Here is a 20,610-nt window from a genome sequence, read left to right on the forward strand (position 1 = left end):
TCCGCTGTGCCAGCCGTGCCCGCCTGGACTAGAAGCGGATTTGTATTGGGTTTTTTTTACCTGGGAGTGGCCATCATTCTATTAGTACTATCTTTGATTTGTCAATCATACAATTCAACCAATCTGCTTGTGAAGATTGTCAGTCATCCAGGTCATGGTCATTCCAAAACAAGGTAAAAAACAAAGCAACTAGACTTGTTTTCCGTAGTTGAAGACGTTTCGCTTCCTCTCCAGAAAGCTTTCTCAATTCAAAAAGTCTGGAGTAATGCGGAGTACCAAGCTTTATACTGCTGCCCAAACAAAGGCCTTGTAATGACTTAGACAACATGCAAATTCAACAGAAACAGGTCCACCCCTTAGTAATGGGCGGTCGTTAAAGCCATTAAGACAGCAGATTGGACCGAAACTGGTCCACTCCTCTGTAACGAGGAGTCAGAGAGAACCATCCCTAGCGATAGCAGAGACAGTGCAGGTGGAGGGGCTTGCTGCCTGATTGGATAGTCTGAGCATAGTCGCTCAGAGATGGATCACACCGTTAATTTCAATGATTCTGCGTTATGGCCAACAAAAATGACTGATTCTGATTGAATGAATGTTGTGTGTTTAATGGCAAAACGGAAGCCTTTCTCAGAGATTCAGAGGGCAGAGAATTCCCAAAGTATCTAACATATTCTACCTCCTGCAATGAAAGGGAAAAAATTGTTAGGGACTGGCTGATATACAGCAGGTCAAAAAAGGCCATATTTTGGCTGCAGTGCTTGCTGTTCTCTGATGAAGAAAAGATCAACTAGTGCACTAAATTCAATAGATGGGTTGAAAATATCCAGTATAAAATACAGAGATTTCCAGGGCATGAAGTATACAATTAAGTTGACTTTTCTTTGGTGTGGTGTGGTGGCAGCAGGTGTAGGGGGGGGGGGGGGGGGGGGGGGGGTACATTTATTGAGTACATTTATTTTTACAGTAATTTTCATACTTAAGTAGAAGACATTTCAGATACTTTAAGACTTTTACTCAAGTAACATTTCAGTCAGTGACTTGGATTTTTACCAAAGTCATATTTTGGAGAGGTAACTATACTTTTACTTGACTCCAAGATTTCAGTACTTTATACAACACTGTTCAAATATATGATATAATGAATCTATTAATATAAATGTATAAATATATGTGGTGCTTAGCAAGTATCAGGTAAAATAATATCAGATAAACACAGGAAAAACACTAACTTCAGTTTCGTCTTTATGCTATTGCTGTTATCTTTCAATCCTGGCATCGTGGTAAAACACTCCTGTTTGCTTCAGAGCAGCCAACCCAGATGCTTTGGTTTAGTTTTTTTATCTGGATTGCAGGATTTGCGTTAATTTCCTGTTCTTCTGTCTCCAGAATGTGATTTTGAGGAGGCTCACCTGTGTGGCTACAACAACCAGTGGAACGTTAATGTAAACTGGTACGTGGGAGGCGGTGGAGTCCAGCTGGTTCACAACAACATGCCAAATGATCACACATACCACAACAAGACAGGTGAGGGAGATTCCCGCTGTTTGCAATAATTTTAATCATGAAAAACAACTGATTTGCACTCTAAAAATCTATTTAAAAGATAAAAATCAGTCATTAGTTGTTATTTTCTGGATATTTTCTACCCTGTCAGCAGCACTCTGTTGTGTTTGCCGTTTAACAGTCTGTTGCCTATGTCTGTGAAACATTCACACATTATTTTTAGACTGAGGAAAACAAACCAGCCGATTATGGGAGACTTCAAAGATGCAGACATGTAATCAGAAGCATCTTCAGGTTGGATTATAGTAATTTAAAATCTGTGGATACGACTCCAACCAACCAAGACAGTCGGAAACCTGCAGGACGCTGCTGACGCTGTCACCCAGAAAGTTCTCCCCTTCACGTTTGTTCGTCCTCCTCAGGCCACTTCATGTACGTCGACTCCAGCTACGCCAAGACGTTCAAGGAGGTCGCCAAACTCGTCTCTCCCATGGTGACGATGCCGATGACCGGCTGCCTGAGCTTTCAGTACCAGCGCAGCGAGGAGAGAGGAAACCTGTTCTCCGTTTTCACCCGGAACCGCCTGGGCCAGTACCAGGAGCTGTGGCGGGCGGAGACAGAGAACCGGGTCGACTTGAGCAGGGCTCCAGGAGAGTGGATACCTGTGCAGGTGGACCTCAAGGCACCATACTCGGTGCAGGTCAGGAAACGATCGCTATGTTTAGCTTCATTTGATGACTTTTGCTTTAACAGAACATCACTTTGGACCATTTATTTTATTAAATGTTGATTCCATCCATCTGTGCTCCGCTTATCCACAACCAAGGCTTAGGCGTAACAGGTCCAGGAGGGCATCTCTCTCCCTTATGATGCTCTCTAGCTCCTCCTCAGGAATCCCAAGGTGCTCCTAGACCACAAGGGGTTATTGTCCCTCCAGTGAGTTCTGGGTCTGCCCTGGTGTCTCTTCCCAGTAGGACGGGCCTGGAAAACCTCCAAAGGGAGGTACTCAGGAAGGATCCAGACCAGAAGCACCTTCATTGACCCCTTTGATGCAGAGGAGCAGAGGCTCTCATTGGGGCTCCACTTGGACGATGTAGTTCTTCGCCTTCTCTCTAAGAGGCGTTTGTGTCCGGGATCCAGATTAACCTCTCATGATGGTAGGTAGGGGTCGGGACACAGTTAAAGGTATACTATGCAACCGGGGTTGATTTTCCAGCGAGGCTCCCCCCAGAGGGCGAAAGTAAAAGTGCACTGTCGAAAAGATGCTCAGCTGTTCTGGTTTCTCCGTCAAGCCAGGCGCGGTTGTTTTGAGCTTAGCAGACAGGCGAACGCAACGAAAAGTGGAAAAAACGGCAGTACAAACAATGACTAACACAGTGAAAGTATGAACATGCACAGAGAGAGAGAGAGAAACCATTAAAATGTTACTTACAATCTCATCAGCAGAAATGCGAGGTCCGCGTCAGCCTTGCAGCCTTCTTTTTCCTTTAGCTCTTGCCATTCGGAAAAAGCTTGCCCGATGTTCACCTGTGTACGACTCCTCTCTCTGTCCAGAGTCCTTTTCCTCATTCTTGCCTGCTCCGACATGGGCTTTCACTGTTTTCTCGCTGGTTCCGCCATGATAACTGCACAAATATCGCCACTGCGCTAGCAACGAGCACACCTTTCACTGGGGGCGTGTAGCAGTTCTCGGCGTAAAGCAAGACCGACTCTCGCGATGCACCAGACTTCTGAGCCTGTAGGTGCGGGCCGAGGGCTCCTGCAATTGCAAGTACGGTATTTCCCCCACAGACCACCAGGGCGGCCGAGAAAACCTTTGTTCGACCTGAAATGACTCATTTAATCATCCAAAACGGTATGGAACACATTAATTAACTGAAAAATGTTGCATAGTATACCTTTAAACCAGTACATCAAGGACATCTTTGTCAGCAGATGATGCCCCAACGCGTTCATCCCACCATCATCCGTCAAACAACACACCAAGATACTGTCCACTGGAGGTGGATACCATCCCCCCGACCAGGGGCGGTTCTAGACAGGGGCCAACAGGGGCCTATGCCCCTGTAGAAATGGCCTTGGCCCCTGTTATGGCCCCTGTACTAAAAGCATGATGTTAAATAAACTTCTCATAATTATTCGCAATGGCAAAGAAACCATAACTGATTGGTCACTTTGACCAATGTTATTTTTTACCTAGCTTTACTCTAAAAATAATTTAAAACTTAAAATGTTTCACCTTTAGCTTTAGCTGTATTGAGCAGGGGGCAAAGTTTTCAACTGCTAGATCAGGTGTCTGAAACCTGCAGTTCCAGAGCCACAAGTGGCTCACTTAATATCATTACACAGTTACACAGTTAACCATTTTATTGTTTTTAATTTTTTATGTTCTGTGCCCCTGTGAAAAAACACTGGCCCCACCTTGGCCCCCCTGGTAAATTTGGTCTAGAACCGCCCCTGCCCCCGACCCAAGTGGTGCTCTCCACCTTTGTGCCTCTTGGAGGAACTGACTGTCATCCTGGCTACAAATTATCCCGTGATCTCTGCAGTTCCTGGTTTGAAGATGCCAACAGAACCACAAAAACCAAAGATAAGACACTCAGGTTCCTGAAACAGAAGCTCTCTGGAAAGATGGAGAAGAGGAATACCCCACTTTCCTAATTTTGTAGAGTAAATTTGACCTGAGACCTTTATAATGCTATAAATGTTTAAGTGGTCGGTGTATTAAAGTATTTACTTCTGCATTAGTTGCAGTGAATAAATAAGAGATGAACAGAGGATGCACCACAGGAAGCTGCATTCAAACATTGCAGCATTTTTCTGGTTAGATAGGTGGAAGCGATGACCTGCAGCCTTGTTTCAGGGTTTCTCTTTGTCTCCACGAACCCCCAGGTGGTTTTTGAAGTGGGCTTTAACAGCGCCAGAGGCGGACACATTGCTCTTGACGACATTTCCTTTTCTCCAGAGTTCTGCAGCGCAGAGACAGGTGAGCGGCAGGCTTTAATTTGTCTTCATCTCTTCCATAGTGCCAAGATGCTGATCCGTGGCATTGCTTCCACAGAGCCATCCTTCGACCCCTCCATCGCCAGCTGCGATTTTGAATCTGGCCTCTGCCTCTACACCCAGGACCGGGCCACCGGATCGTCATGGAGGAGAGTGTCGGTGAGGCCCAACACGTTCAGGAATGGAGACCACACCACAGGAGCAGGTGGGGAAAACGGAGAAAATTAAAATAAAACCCAAGGGGTCCAAGTCTTCCTTTCCTGCTTATGTTGCTCCCTGTGCCCCACCATCCTGAAAAAAAAGTGTCCCCCTGTGTTGACCATATGAGACAACCTGACCATACTCTTGAAACTTTTAGATTGAGCACATGGATGGTAAAAGTTTGATGTGAAGGCTCATAAAAAACATATGAATGGGCTAAAGGTTTCCTGCTGTCCAGCAGCGAGTTTTGCATTGCTTAGAAAAGCCGAGCATGCATAAAACAGACTGATGCTTGCACCGATCTTTGTAAATAGGCTCTGATGTAGCGACCTCCTACTCTATATATATGATGTCAAGCAGGTGGGACAGTCATGACATTGAATACAGCGTTGACTCCTAAATATAAAAAAAAATCTTCCAAAAATACAGAATTTATCCAAAATAATTCTTAGAATATTTTTAAAATTACCATTTTTGGAGTGAGCTTTTCTTGTTTATCTCTCTAGATCAAAGGCATATTCAAATGAAAGTTGTTATATTTTACTGCATGGAAAGAGAAGTTTGCAGAACGTCAAAATCAACCGTTTGTTCATAAGCCACGCCTACTTCAGCCATTTATTACCTAATTAAAGATGTTAGCTTTGGCCAGCGGTGTCCAAGGTGTGGCGCGGGGGCCGTTTATGGCCCTTGGAATGATTCTGTGTGGCCTCTCACCACAGCTCAATAATGATCCAAATTAACAAGGCATTTTGAGCAAACCTCTTATACTTAATTATTGCTAGCTTATTAGTCTTTAGTTTATTATTTAAAAAAAAAAAACAACAAAACTCCTCCATAAATTTACTTTTGCTGTTTGAATAAAGGATATCAGTGACTTTGAACTTTTTTCAGCATGCTTTAATCTCTCTCTCTCTCTCTCTCTCTCTATATATATATATATATATATATATATATATAGATATATATATATATATATATATATATATATATATATATATATATATATATATATATATATATATAGATAGATAGATAGATAGATAGATAGATAGATAGATAGATAGATAGATAGATAGATAGATAGATAGTAACATGCAACGACAATAAAAGATTCTTGATTTTGGCCTAAGGAACAAAAAGTTTCGACATCTCTGGCTTTACTCTGAATACATGCAGCGAAATAAACCCAGATTGCAGCGCCCACTGGAGTTGGATATTTGCCAAAATCGAGTTGGGCCGACGACCCCAGGACCACTTTTCTGGTTTGGGACATAATTTTCATCCAAAGATTTGCTCCGACAACTTTTTCGGTTGCTATCAAAAAAAAAAAAAAACCTTTTGTGTAAAACTTTCCTAAATTACGGGATTTCAGGAAATTGTCAAGTTATTTGGCTCCGACCCAAGACAAAATGTGGCGATTACAAGGCTTTTCAAGCTTAAAACAAACAAAAAAAGAAAATAACCCCATTATATTTTTGTTGTTTTTTTGCAACGTAACAAAGAAACAAAAATGTTTTTCCTTTTTACATTTAAGGTTTCTGGCAACATGAAAGTTGTACAAATAAAACTTATAAGGCAATCAGTGTGTCAGTGGTGCAGGGGTAAAGCCCATGACCCATTTTTGGAGGTCCTTGACGCAGTGGTCCTGGGTTCGAGTCCTGGCTTGTAGACCTTTTGTTTCTCTCTCTCTCTCTCTCTCTCTCTCTCTCTCTCTCTCTCTCTCTCTCTCTGTATATATATATATATATATATATATATATATATATATATATATATATATATATATATATATATATATATATATATATATCATTATTAAAAGGAAAAATTGGAAAAAAGTTGTTCTTTCGACGTACCTCCAAACAGGGGCGGTTCTAGACAGGGACCAACAGGGGCCACTGCCCCTGCAGAACGGGTCCTGGCCCCTGTTATGGTCCCTGTACTAAAGACATGATATTAAATACATGTCTTACGATGATAAATGCTGACAAAGATACCCTAACTGATTGGTCAATTGGACCAATTGTATTATTTACCTTTACAGTTTAGTAATTATAAAATTAAGGTGTTGTACGTCTCCAGGCATACTGACATAGGATCAGGGTTCTGCAACCTGCAGTTCCAGAGCCACAATTGGCTCTTTGGCTCACTTAATATATTAAACAATGAAATATTGACCTGTTTCGGTTTCTTTCCCAATATTTTGTTCCTTTCCCCCGTTAGAGAGCCGTTCACGGGGTAATAAATCCTGTCTTCTTCCTCCAGGGTCCTTCCTGATGGCTAATTCCTGGCTGGGCCCACGGTCCGGCTACGTTAGCACCGTGACCAGTCCAACCCTGGCGGGGAACACCAGGTTCTGCCTGAGGTTTTACTTCTCGCTGAGAGGTGATCCGATTCTTCACCAGGCGGTGAAACATCTCTGATGGGAAAGGTTTACAGAAAAACCTTTGGGACAGACCCTCCCTGAGTTTGCTGAATACCTCCGACAGGTTTCAACCAGACGGAGCAGGCGTTGGCGGTCTACCTGCTGCAGCAGGGGGGCAAGCGGGAGAAGATCTGGACTCAGGCGGAAACGTCGAGGGGGATCTGGATCCTGGCGGAAGTAACCTTCCAGACGTCACAGGCTGCCAAGGTCAGAGGGGGGCGTTAAATGGAGTCTGGTGTGTGGAAGAATAAACCGAATAATAAACAGAGAAGGAGGGGAAGGAAGTGAAAGGAGGGAAAAAACACCGGAAAACGAGCCCTGATACTTGTGAGGGAGACATGAATGTATTTAGAAAAGGATTAAAGGGAGTAAGGAGAGGAGCAGACAGAGAAAAGAAATGTTTACATGAAAGAAGGAGGGAAAGAAAACTTGGAAAAAATATTAAACGACAAATAAAAAGATAAAAGAAACAGAAGAAATACTGGAGAGACGCAGAAGTTTAGAGAATTGTGAAAAATGTATATAAATTACAAACTTTATCTCTATCCAGCTGGCTGAAAGGGGAATTCATCCATCCATATTTAAAGCCTTTAGAAATGTGTAATATACTTTTGATGATTGGTACCTACAGTGAAAAAAACGAGTTCAGAACAATTTATTGACTTTACAAATAAATCAATTGACTAAGAATCAGATGAAGAAACTTAAATACCAGCTGATTCACAGTTTTGTTGTAATTCTTCCCCCAACTTTATATTTTTTTGCTTCATGTCTTTTCTGGTCCACATTTTCCCCTTTCAATTCAATTCAATTCAATTCAATTTTATTTATATAGCGCCAAATCATGAAACATGTCATCTCAAGGCACTTTACAAAGTCAAGTTCAATCATATTATACAGATTGGGTCAGATTATACAGATTGGTCAAAAATGTCCTATATAAGGAAACCAGTTGATTGCATCAAAGTCCCGACAAGCAGCATTCACTCCTGGGGAACCGTAGAGCCACAGGAAGAGTCATCTGCATTGTACATGGCTTTGCTGCAATCCCTCATACTGAGCAAGCATGAAGCGACAGTGGGAAGAAAAACCACCCATTAACGGGAAAAAAAACCTCCGGCAGAACCGGGCTCAGTATGAACGGTCATCTGCCTCGACCGACTGGGGTTACAGAAGACAGAACAGAGACACAACAAGAGAAACAAAAAGCACAGAAGCACACATTGATCTAGTAATCTGTTCTACATTAGATGGTAGTAGCGGGTGAGCCGTCTTCTCTGGATGATGTCACAGTTAACAGAACGCCAGACCAGGTGTACCTACTATGAAGAGAAAAGAGAGAGAACAGAAAGTTAAAGCAGAAATGACAACACATAATGCATAATTGAAGAACAGTAGAACTCAATATAGTGAGAAAATTAGATCCTGATATACTCCAGTAACCTAAGCCTATAGCAGTAAAACTATAAAGGTAGCTGAGAGTAACATGAGTCACTAGTTATAATTTTTGTCAAAAAGAAAAGTTTTAAGCCTAGTCTTAAAAGTAGACAGGGTGTCTGCCTCACGGACCAAAACTGGGAGTTGGTTCCACAGGAGAGGAGCCTGATAGCTAAAGGATCTGCCTCCCATTCTACTTTTAGAGACTCTAGGAACCACCAGCAGACCTGCGGTCTGAGAGCGAAGTGCTCTGTTAGGAACATACGGGGTAATCAGAGCTCTGATATATGATGGAGTTTGATTATGAAGGGCTTTATACGTTAGAAGAAGAATTTTAAATTCTATTCTTGATTTAACAGGAAGCCAATGAAGGGAAGCTAAAATTGGAGAAATATGATCCCTCTTGTTGATTTTCATCAGAACTCTTGCTGCAGCATTTTGGATCAGCTGAAGGCTTTGAACTGCATTTTGTGGAATTCCTGATAGTAAAGAATTACAATAGTCCAGCCTTGAAGTAACAAATGCATGGACCAGTTTTTCAGCATCACTCCTGGACAGAATGTTTCTAATTTTGGCGATATTCCGGAGGTGAAAAAAGGAAACTCTGGAAACCTGTTTAATATGGGATTTAAATGACATGTCTTGGTCAAAAATAACACCAAGATTTTTTACTTTATTACCAGAGGCCAGGTTAATGCCACCCAGATTAAATGATTGGTTAAGAAGTTTATTTTTTGAGGACTCTGGCCCAAAGATTAAAACTTCGGTCTTGTCAGAATTTAGATGCAGGAAATTTAAAGTCATCCAGCTTTTGGTGTCATCAAGACATGACTGCAGTCGAAGTAATTGATTGGATTCATCAGGATTTATGGATAAATATAGCTGAGTATCATCAGCATAACAGTGGAAATTAATCCCACGCTGTCTGATAATTTTGCCTATCGGAAGCATATATATAGTAAAGAGAATTGGTCCAAGGACTGAACCCTGTGGTACTCCACAGGTGACCCTAGAGTTTGAGGAAGATTTATTATTAACATGAACAAATTGGAATCTGTCTGACAGATAAGATTTAAACCAGCCTAATGCTTTCCCCTTAATCCCTACAGTATGTTCAAGTCTTTGTAGGAGAATATTGTGATCAACTGTATCAAACGCAGCACTGAGATCTAACAGGACAAGTATAGACACAAGTCCATTATCTGAGGCCATGAGAATATCATTAGTGACCTTCACCAGAGCTGTTTCAGTGCTATGATGAGCTCTGAAGCCTGACTGAAACTCCTCAAGTAGGTCATTACTTTGTAAATGTTCACAAAGTTGATTAGCAACTACTTTCTCAAGAATTTTAGATAAGAAAAGAAGATTAGATATAGGTCTGTAATTTACTAACTCATCTTGATCAAGAGAAGGTTTCTTAAGTAAAGGTTTAATAACAGCTACTTTCAAAACCTGTGGTACATATCCATTTACTAAGGATAGATTAATCATGTCTAAAATAGTGCCACTGATCAAAGGGAATATGTCCTTAAACAACTTGGTTGGGATTGGGTCTAACATACAGGTAGAAGGTTTAGATGAAGCTAAAATTTTAGATAGCTCAGAAAGCTCTACTGCTTCTAAACAGTTCAAACACTGCGCAGATTCTAAAGATTCCTCCAATGCTGCCTCACTTACTGAGGACGAGGTAATCATGTTTGGGAGGATGCCAATTATTTTATTTTTAATGGCATCAATTTTATTTATGAAGAATCCCATAAAATCATTACTACTGAGAGCTAAGGGAATGGATGGATCAACAGAGCTGTGGCTCTGGGTAAGTTTGGCAACTGTACTAAAGAGAAATCTAGGATTATTTTTATTCTCTTCAATTAATGATGAAAAATATGCTGCTCTAACTCTGCGGAGGGTCTTGTTATACAACAATAGTCTGTCCCTCCAGATTAAGTAGGATTCCTCTTGGTGTGTAGAGCGCCATTTTCTCTCCAATTTCCTAACATTGTGCTTCAAGGAACGCAGCTCTGAATTAAACCAAGGAGCCAGCTTCCTGTGAATAATCACCTTCTTTTTCAAGGGAGCTACATTGTCTAATGCAGAACGCAATGAGGAAGTCACATTGTTAGCAAAGGTATCGATTTGTGAATGGGAAGAAACAGCAATGCTGCCATCTACAGGGCATTTCTGCAATACTGAGGATATTAAGAAGGGGACAGACTCTTTAAGTTTTGATACAGCATTATCCGATAAAAATCTACTATAATGGAACCCTCTTTTGGGGGTGGAGAATTCAGTTAGATTAAACTCAAATGTTATTAAAAATGATCAGACAGGACAGGGTTGTGAGAGAATACTGTTAATTCTTCACAATCAATGCCATATGTCAGAACAAGGTCTAAAGTATGGAGCCGAGAGTGCGTCGGTTTATGCACATTTTGAGCAAAACCAATTGAATCTAGGATAGTTTTAAAGGCTACACTAAGGTTATCACATTCAGTGTCAACATGGATGTTAAAATCACCCACTATAATAACCTTATCAGTATTTAACACCAAATCAGATAAGAAATCTGACAACTCATCCAAAAACTGAGTGTAAGGGCCTGGTGGACGATACAAAACAACAAACAGAAGAGGTTTTATTGCTTTGCAATTTGGATGAGGGAAACTGAGGGTTAAATGTTCAAAAGAACTGTAATTATTAGTTGGCCTGGGACTAATTAATAAATCAGACTGAAAGATAGTTGCCACTCCTCCTCCTCTTCCCACAGATCTGGGAATGTGGAAATTTGAATAACTGGAGGGGGTTGACTCATTTATACTAACGTAGTCCTCTTGTAGCCAGGTTTCTGTGAGACAAAACAAATCAATCTGATTATCAGAAATCAATTCATTAACTAACAAAGTCTTTGGAGGGAGAGACCTTATATTTAATAGACCACATTTTATTATTTTATTTTTAGGTTCAAGGTGAACCATATTGATTTTTATTAGGTTTTTATGATTTGTTCCTTTTAGATCAGTTTTTGATCTGTTAAGTTTTGGCCGTGGGAAAGACACCGTCTCAATAGGATAATGGGTGGGTAACAGTACAGAAGCTGCAGAGAGGTGTGTTAAACTACGGCTCTGCTTCCTGGTCTGGACCCTGGGTTGTCAGCATTTAGGAGAACTAATAAATCCGGCCAGATTCCTAGAAAGAAGAGCTGCACCATCCAAAGTAGGATGGATGCCGTCTCTCCGGATCAGACCAGGTTTTCCCCAGAAAGTTCTCCAGTTATCAATGTAGCCCACGTCGTTTTCTGGACACCACCTAGACAACCAGCGGTTGAATGATGACATGCGGCTAAACATGTCATCACTGGTCAGATCAGGCAGGGGACCAGAGAAAATTACAGAGTCCGACATAGTTTTAGCAAACTCACAAACCGAAGCAACACCAACTTTGGTGACCTCTGATCGGCGTGGCCGGGTGTCATTACCGCCAGCGTGAATAACAATTTTGCGGTATTTACGCTTATCCTTAGCCAGTAGTTTTAGGTAGGATTCTATGTCGCCTGTTCTGGCCCCTGGTAGGCATTTAACTATGGTCCCTGGTTTCTTTAGTACCACATTTCTCATTATGGAGCTGCCAATGATTAAGGTCGGCTCCTCGGCGAGATTGTCGCTCAGAGGGGAAAATTTATTAGAAACGCAGATGGGTTGGTGGTGATCTGGGGTCTGTAATCTAGAGCTATGCTTCCTACGAACTGTCACCCAGCCAGCCTGGTTACCAGGCTGCTCGGGTGCTACTGCTTTAGGTTCGCTACGTGAAGTTACTCTATGCGGCTCCGCGCTAGCAAAGGAGCGGCTATCAGCTGGTTTTTCAACAGCACGGAGCCGGGTCTCCAATTCTGACACCCTCGCCTCCAAAGCTACAAAAACACTACATTTATTACATGTACCATCATCACTAAAGGAGGCAGAGGAATAACTGAACATCTGACACAGAGAGCAGCAGATAGGAGACTTAGTCAGGGACGGAGAAGCCATTATGAGGCTAAGGCTTGGCTAGCGCTAGGCTAAAGCTAGGCTAACGCCCTATTATCACGCCAAAGAACAAACCGTGTGAAACACGAGGAGTTCCCAAACGTGATGAGCAGCCACAGACAATGTTTTAAAAGTGCTTATGTTTGGAAACAGATGTTACAGCAGAGAGGTTTAAAGATAAAAAGCGAGAGAGCCTGGAGCAAAGCTCCGTCGTTCACACAACAACAACAGGAAGTGACACAATACGCCTTACCGCAAACAGGAAGTCCGCTGTAAAGTTTCACTGTAAACCTTGAGTAAATAGGAAGATCATTTAAGTTTAAGTGAGTCCTCCGTTAAAAGCTTCCGCCGCACCGGTTCGCTGACACGGACCTGATCACTGATTGGTTGGAAAACAAAACGGCAAGCCGCTCACTTCCTGTCCTGCGTCCCTTCAGATGGCGTTCGTCAGCACCTGCAGGAGTTTCTGGGACTGCGGCTCCGTGGCGCTGGACGACATCAGCCTGAACCTCGGAGACTGCGAGCTGACTGGTGGGTGACAACTAGGGGTATAAATCACCAGCTTCATCACGATACAATGTTACTTTTATTTGTTTGGATGACGATACGATATTTTGCCGATATTACAAAGTCTGTTACGATTTTCGATCGATCATATCGATATGATGTGATATCATCTGTCCTTCTACTACTATTTACATTGATATCAACTCACAGCTGTTACATTTATCAGGCACTGCAATACGAAAAATTTAGGCCGATATAAATATCCGATATTAATATTGCTGTTATGTCCGATAACCGATATTTAACGATGTACATACACATTTTACAAGTTTCTGTGATGATTAAATTTTACACAGTGTTGTACCAAAAACTGAAAAGTATTCTAACTGAATCTTTGAATGTGGGAATGTGTCTTATTTCCAGTTTTACTTATCGGACCGATACGGATATGTCAAAAAATTACGATACCGATGTTAAAGCCCATATATCGTGCATCCCTACTAACAACAGATTAGTCTCGTGCCCGAAATTCAAAATAAAAGTGCATCTTAAAAATGACGACGTGAATCAATATATTCATTTTGCTTCGATGTAATTGGATCGTTGCTCTTATAACTGATATATCGATGTGGATCGATGTATTGTAACCTCTATTTTCTTTCACTGTAGCCACAGTGGGTTTAAGGACACATCTTTAGGTTGTATTATTAGGATTATGGAAGATATTTTAGGGATTATCAAAGCTGGTTTGATCCGAGGAAAACACAAACAGACCCGTGCGACACGCTCTGCTTGTAATTCAGTCACTTCAACCGTTTGTGTCCGAACTGAAAGCGGTTCGGGCCAATCACGTCTCAGTATTGTGGTTTAAGGCGGGACAAGCAAGAGCGGTTGGACCAAAACAAACATGGCAGCGGAGGAGGACGATCACGTAGCTGCTTCTATCACGTCTGTTTGGTCAGAATCCATGATTTCTTCTTCGATATCAGAGCAGCAAGAAGCGCCTTGACTAGCTTAGCTTCTTGTGGTTTCTCATGACATCTGCTGCTTACGTTTTAAATTGATACCATGATTGGCTAAAACCAACCTTTGGTAGGCGGTCACTAGGTGTTGTTTCGCCCAATCAGCTCAGAGAGTTCTGCTGAACGTTCCTCCTTTCTCCAGACGGACTCAATGACAGCAGAACTTGACTGATAATGTGCAGAACGGAGAGACTTACACATTATCAGTCTGGCTAGCAAAGCTAACCGGGTCTTATCAAGTCCAAAGTCAGATCAGACGTTCCCACCAGGACATTTTAGAGCATTCTGCTGACGACCTTCATGCAGATGCTGATTTCATGTTCCAGCAGGACTTGCTACCGACCCACCCTGCCAAAAGGTACCGGTACCAGCTTTAATGACAATGATGTTCCTGTGCCCGCATATAAGCATTTAGAGATGTTCTGGACTATTGTGAACCAGAACCAACAACGCAGACAAGGTAAAGGCCACTGTTAAGACAAGCTGGGCTCTCTGGACACCTCAGCAGAACCACAGGTGGATCTCCTCCGTGCTGTGGCGCATTGATCCAGTAATTCATGCAAAGGGAGGTCCAACTCAAGTTCTGAGTGGAGCCACTGTATTCTACATGGATGCACTTCTCAGCAGGCTCATGTGTTTTATGTAATATTCAGATTTTCTGAGGCACTGAATTTGTTTTTCATGAAGGTGGAATTATTAAAATAACTTAAATCAGTAATGTGTATCACACTGAGTTTAATAAATCTATAAAAGTTTGAGCTTTTTTATCAAAACAGTCAAGTAGATAAACTTGTTGATTACATTCTGATTTATTTACATGCACCTAGATCTCTGTGGTGGGTATTTTCTGATGGTCTCACATTAATCAGGGAACCGCCTGCAGCATCCGGTGAACGTTCTCAGTCGCTTTGGGCCGTTTCGTTGCTGGTAGCTTCTGACTCCCGGTTGAAGGAGAGGAACAAAACACCGCCTGACCGAAACGTTGCTTCATTTCTCCCGTTTCAGGTTTCCTGTCTGCGGTGCCTCCTGGACACTGTGACTTTGAGGCCGGGCTCTGTGGATACACTCAGGATAAAGACAGGGATTCTGCTGACTGGCAGCAGAGGAGGGGATCCACCCCGACTTCATACACGGGGCCCAGAGGGGACCACACCACAGGTCTAGGTGAGGACACCGCCACCACATCCAGATCTCCTCTGATTACCTTTCCTGTTGCTCAAGTGTCCCTCAGACACCTCCCTGAGGTGTAATGCAATAATCAGAGGGACATGATCGTTTCTTATGGAGTAATATTGTAAAAATGACCGATAAAATAAAATGCCAAAAAAATTCTGTTAGAAACCTCGTGTCTACATATCTAAGTCTGCCAGAAAACTAAAAAGCTCAGTAGCTAAATCCTCTTTAGACGCCTTAATATTAGGGGCCGGCTCACCAACGCTTGTATAAATAATGAACATCTGAAATCTCAGTGAGCATGTCTCAGTAGACAGCTGTGGGGCACAAATCCTACGGCCCAATCAGAATGCTGGAAATGCACAATTTACGTTTAGGTTCTGCTGGAAAGTGTGCGACCATGCAAGGCAGATTTATTTGTATTTGCACATTTGCAAAGCGCTTTATAGGTCTGTGCATAAAAATCGATACAAAGATTGATATCAATGTATCAATATTCTCGCTTTCGGTATCAATATACCTCCCAACCCCTAGGGGGCGGTATTACAGCACACCATTACTGTTCACAGCGAGGAAGAGCAAGTGAGACGAATTTGCAGAATGACCAACAGGATTTTAGAAGCGCCTCTGTCCCTAAAAATCAGATGTTTGGACACATTTTTGGTTTCTGTGATACATTAAATGCATTGAACCAAATGCACTTTATTTTCCTGTTAATATATCAGTGTTCAATAAATTGAACATAAATATAATATTTGGCTAGTTTTGTTGATTGAATGACATTGAGCATTAATTTGAAAGTAATAAATATCAATATTGGAGTCAATATCGAGAATCGTATCGAATCGACTCATCCTAGATGATACCCAGCCCTGGTGCTTTATATGATTAAAACATTGGAAAATATAAACAAAATAAAAGCTGGAATAAAATGTAGGAACATTTAAACAAAATAAAACTCAGGAAAATGTAAACAAAAGCAAATATTATTTGTCCATGCTGGCTTGTTAAGGTTTCAATAAATGTTATTTATAACTTTATGTATAAAAATTAAATGACATTTAGCTTGTATAAAATGGATTTTCTAGTGCATTTGTTTATGCTAATTTATCTGTTTCATTTAAAATTGACCAAAGTCAGGTTGTATGCATCACAAAAAATACTAGCTGGTGCTAGCAGGTGTTGGGTTTTTGTGCCCCGCTTAACTGGTCCTCCCTGCGTTGGACAGGAAACTACCTGTACATCGAGGCATCGCCCATGCTGCCGGGCCAGAACGCGCGGCTGCTGTCCCGACCCGTACGGGGGACCAGGGGGCCTCAGTGCCTCCGCTTCTACTACCACATGTACGGCTCTGGAACGGGCAAGCTGCGGGTGGTGGCCGACAGCGGCGGGGAGGAAAAGCTGCTGTGGCAGCAGAGCGGCGAGCAGAGCATCGCCTGGCTGAGAGCCCAAGTGGAGTACTGGAGCCAGCGTCAGCATCAGGCAAGATGGCTGATCCGTTTGTATCACAGGGCCATTTAGGCCGGGGGTCTGCAACCTTAATAACTTTCACCAAATATGATAAGGACTGAGCAATGCTTTAAAATCTATAGGTGATAAATGAATGCTGTTTTTTTACACCATTAATTTAAGGAATATTTTATGTAGGGTAATTTTTTTCTAGTCTTCTGGTTGATATTACGTGCGTTTTGGTGTCGTTTCCCTGAGAAAAAAAAAGAAATTTGAATGTTGCATTAAATATAATGTATTCATTCTCTTACACTGCAAAAAAAAGGGAACTAAAAGTAGATATTTTCTTCAAATGAGTGCATTTGTCTTCAAACTTAGCAGGTAAATAAGGTTATTAGTATTTTCACCCCTAAAATAAGATAGTTGGATATCTGCACTTGAAATTAGATGGAGATTGAGTTGTTCTTATTTTAAATGCAAAAATCTATTTCCACTGGGAGATGATTTAAACTTGCCTGTTCAAAGCAAGGACAAATACCCTAATTTCAAGAAAATTTTACTACTTTTAGTTCCCTTTTTGCAGTGTATGTAAGAATCCAATGCTTTCCTTTATTTAATAAGCTTATAAAACTTTTTTTTCCTTTTATTTAAAAATAGAAACATATTTCTAGTAGTAAATATTGTAAAAAGTGGTAATTAGGTTTTGGAGGCTCACTTAGCCTTTGTGGCTCTAAACTAATTCTTATTAACTCACTTATGAGCATCAATGAGTCAATTTTATTCTTTAAATCTACATTTCTTTCCAAAGACTGTAAGTAAAGCTGCTGTAAAAAAGAACAAAACAACTAATTTATCTTGTTGGTTAAGGTTTACGTTCCGTTGTCATAAATAAAAGCTCCTCCTTAGAGACGCTCGTCTCTCTTCAAAAAAAGGAGCCAAACCTCTTAATTTTCAGGTCATTTTTTTGGCCCACAAGCAGAGGAAAGGAGCAAAAAATAAAAAAAACTTCTATGACATTACCCCCAGATAAGAAGATAATTTGGGATTCTTCCATCATCACTTTTCCTGTAAACATACCTCCAAAGCGCTGTGGTCAGGCCAAACATCCGCCTTAAAAGGCTTTGTGCTTCACCAAGAGGCTTAAAATTGTCAAGCAGTTGGACAAATGAAAAGAAAACCTTATACTGAGGTGTTGCCAGAACATCTTAAACTGAACTTAAAGAAGATTATTATTTTATTTAGTTGTTTAGCGTCGTTTAGCATTTGTTGTTTTTACATCGTCATAATTTTTTTTTTTTTTTTTTTTTTTAACAAATCTTAGTTTATCTCATGTCACATTATTTTATTTGGCTTAGTTTTATTTTAATGATCCTAGCATGATTTGGTTTATATTGCCAAATAAGTTAAATCACCCTAGCCTGGCCTAGTTTAATTTATTTTGTTCTAAGAATACTTGTTTTGATTTTGTTTAGTTGATTTTGTCCTAACTTAAATCGCTTGGTTTTGTTTAAATTGTTCTGTTCTTGTCTCATTTGAGCCTAGCTTAACATAAATGATTTTAGTAAAGTTCATTTTTTACTTTGGATGATCTCAATTTACCTTATTGTAGCATGAAATAATTTATTAATTTTTTGTTTAGTAGGTTTTTTTTTGTTTTTGTTATATTTAGCTTGCTCGGTGTATCTTTATTCAAATTTCATGAGCATGGTTGAATTTAACTAACCATTAAAATACTAATTTAAATAGTATTTTACTAGTAATTATCTTAAAATCTTTAAATTTTGTATATTTTGTCTTTCATATTATTATTATTTTTTTTTTGGGTTAAACCATGTTAGCACGGTGTTTATCTTGGCAAATTGAGCATATTTTAGTTAAAGTCTAACCCTAACACTGAAGTCAATGAAAATGAACACAACAACTTGATTTCAATTATTTAAAATCTATTTTTATCTTATATTTAAATTTAAATAATCTTAAAACAGCTTGATTATACTTGGCTTAGTCTATTTTATTTAAAGAAGCACACCTTCGTGTGATAAAAATGACCTTAGCATGTCTTAGTTTTACTTAGCTTGCTTTATCTTAGGTCAATTTAAAATATAGCATGGCTGTATTTATTTTTATTTAGAAAATCTCAGTTTTATCTAATCTCAATAATCAACATTTTTATTTTATTAAAATGGTCATGGCATTTGCTAGTTGTTTTTTGGTTTAATTTAAATTAACATTGCATTGCTTACTTTATAATATTGTGTATATATATATATATATATATATATATATATATATATATATATATATATATATATCTCATAATTAAAATTCTCGTAGCTTAATTTCTTTTGGTTTGCATTAGTTTAGCATTTCTCATCCTGTATTTAAAAATCAAGTATTAACGTAGCTTAGTTAAATCTAAATGGAAAGTTTGACTTAATCTGGTTTAGTTGCTTAATTCGCTTCTTTATTTTAGCGTTGTTTCTCTTAGCTCCATCTAAATTATGGCACATTTCAGTTTAGCATATATATATATAGCCCATTTTAATAGGACGGCAGTGACTTTTAGGCACGATCCTTTCTAAAAGATAATAGAATCTATTTATCTATCTATCTAGATAGATAGATAGATCTAATGTTTTTACATCTGTAAAAATATTGTTGATCAGTTTCTAGTCTTAAACTAACCAGCTCCTACAGCTTATTTATAGCAGCTTCATACCAACTTTGATATTAAAACTCTTTATTTTTCAAGGTTTTAAATGCCTGCATGTCAATATTTCAGTCAGTTTAACTGATATCTGTTGTTGCTGCAGCACTTATAACATCAGAGCTGGTATCTGGGTTCAGATCTTTGCTGGATTCAATTTGTTGGGTGTAGATTTAATTTCGTCCTCAACTTGTTGTCTACTCTTACAATTATTTAGTGCTAAATAAGTCATAAGGAATGAGGGATAGATTAAAAGCATTTTCAGCCCAAAAAGAAAAAAAAGCATCTAATTGTGTTTATTGGCGTCATTTTCCCCAGATTGTGTTTGAAGCGACCCGGGGTTCATCAGTAAGGAGTGACATTGCAATAGATGACATCATGTTGGACAGTGGACCGTGCCCAGGTGAGCATCTCTCTGTGGATCACACCTGAACGTGCTGCAGGTATAACCTGAGCTCTGATAATTACTGTCAGTATTATTTCTTCCCCTGCAGAGACGGAGGCTGGAGCCGCTGTGGTGAACTCCAACGAGATTGAGTAGAAAAAGGCGAATTTCTGCAGTAGGATGCATGAAGCGCTCCATTTTACCCACCTTTTATTTTTGCACATTAGACAACCCAAAGCGCCGTTGACTCCTACATGTCAGGCGGGACGTGTGGATTTAAAGAAACTCTCGTAGTTCAGTTTTCCGTGGGGCAACATGTCAGTTATGTCAGGCTTTCTCTCTGCACTGTAGCAACAGAGGGTGTTAAACTGTGTTCTCTTTCACACTTATATGCATTAGATTAATGCTCGTTGCTTAAATAAACCCCAGAATGTTGTTCAAGATGACTGTTTTGTCTTAAATATAAAAAAATAAAAGAAGGTTGAAAGGATCATAAGACCTATTTTAGTGTTTCAACTAGGGCTGAACAATTAATCGCATTTTCAATTGTCGATTTAAAAAAACACAATTTCCAAATCGCAGATTTTTGGCTATGTAACAATTAGGGAATTAGACACGTCCATTAGGTGTTGGTAAAATGTTTAAAGTGGGTTTGCCTCCACATGGAAGGGAAGACAGTTGCAGCAGTGAGATAATCTAATTTTATTACTTGTTTTAGAGTTTATATAATCATATATAGCATTAAGTACAGGTCAATCAGTTTAATACAGAGACTT

General features: G+C 40.1%; 1 protein-coding gene across 1 annotated transcript in view; it reads left to right on the forward strand.

Annotated features, from left to right (window-relative positions):
* mamdc2b (MAM domain containing 2b) overlaps window positions 1–20,277 on the forward strand; it is a 34,290-nt gene extending 14,013 nt beyond the window's left edge. Inside the window, exons 5-15 of the mRNA XM_036140025.1 lie at window positions 1,387–1,524; window positions 1,926–2,203; window positions 4,396–4,489; window positions 4,565–4,711; window positions 6,973–7,092; window positions 7,197–7,339; window positions 13,029–13,122; window positions 15,126–15,284; window positions 16,522–16,775; window positions 19,768–19,852; window positions 19,944–20,277. Coding sequence (XP_035995918.1) covers window positions 1,387–1,524; window positions 1,926–2,203; window positions 4,396–4,489; window positions 4,565–4,711; window positions 6,973–7,092; window positions 7,197–7,339; window positions 13,029–13,122; window positions 15,126–15,284; window positions 16,522–16,775; window positions 19,768–19,852; window positions 19,944–19,990 — 1,559 coding nt within the window. The 3' untranslated portion in view covers window positions 19,991–20,277. The remainder of the gene's footprint in view (window positions 1–1,386; window positions 1,525–1,925; window positions 2,204–4,395; window positions 4,490–4,564; window positions 4,712–6,972; window positions 7,093–7,196; window positions 7,340–13,028; window positions 13,123–15,125; window positions 15,285–16,521; window positions 16,776–19,767; window positions 19,853–19,943) is intronic.
* Window positions 20,278–20,610: the final 333 nt, after the last annotated feature.

This window comes from Fundulus heteroclitus, chromosome 8 (assembly GCF_011125445.2).
Source record: "Fundulus heteroclitus isolate FHET01 chromosome 8, MU-UCD_Fhet_4.1, whole genome shotgun sequence".
Taxonomy (NCBI): Eukaryota; Metazoa; Chordata; class Actinopteri; order Cyprinodontiformes; family Fundulidae; genus Fundulus; species Fundulus heteroclitus.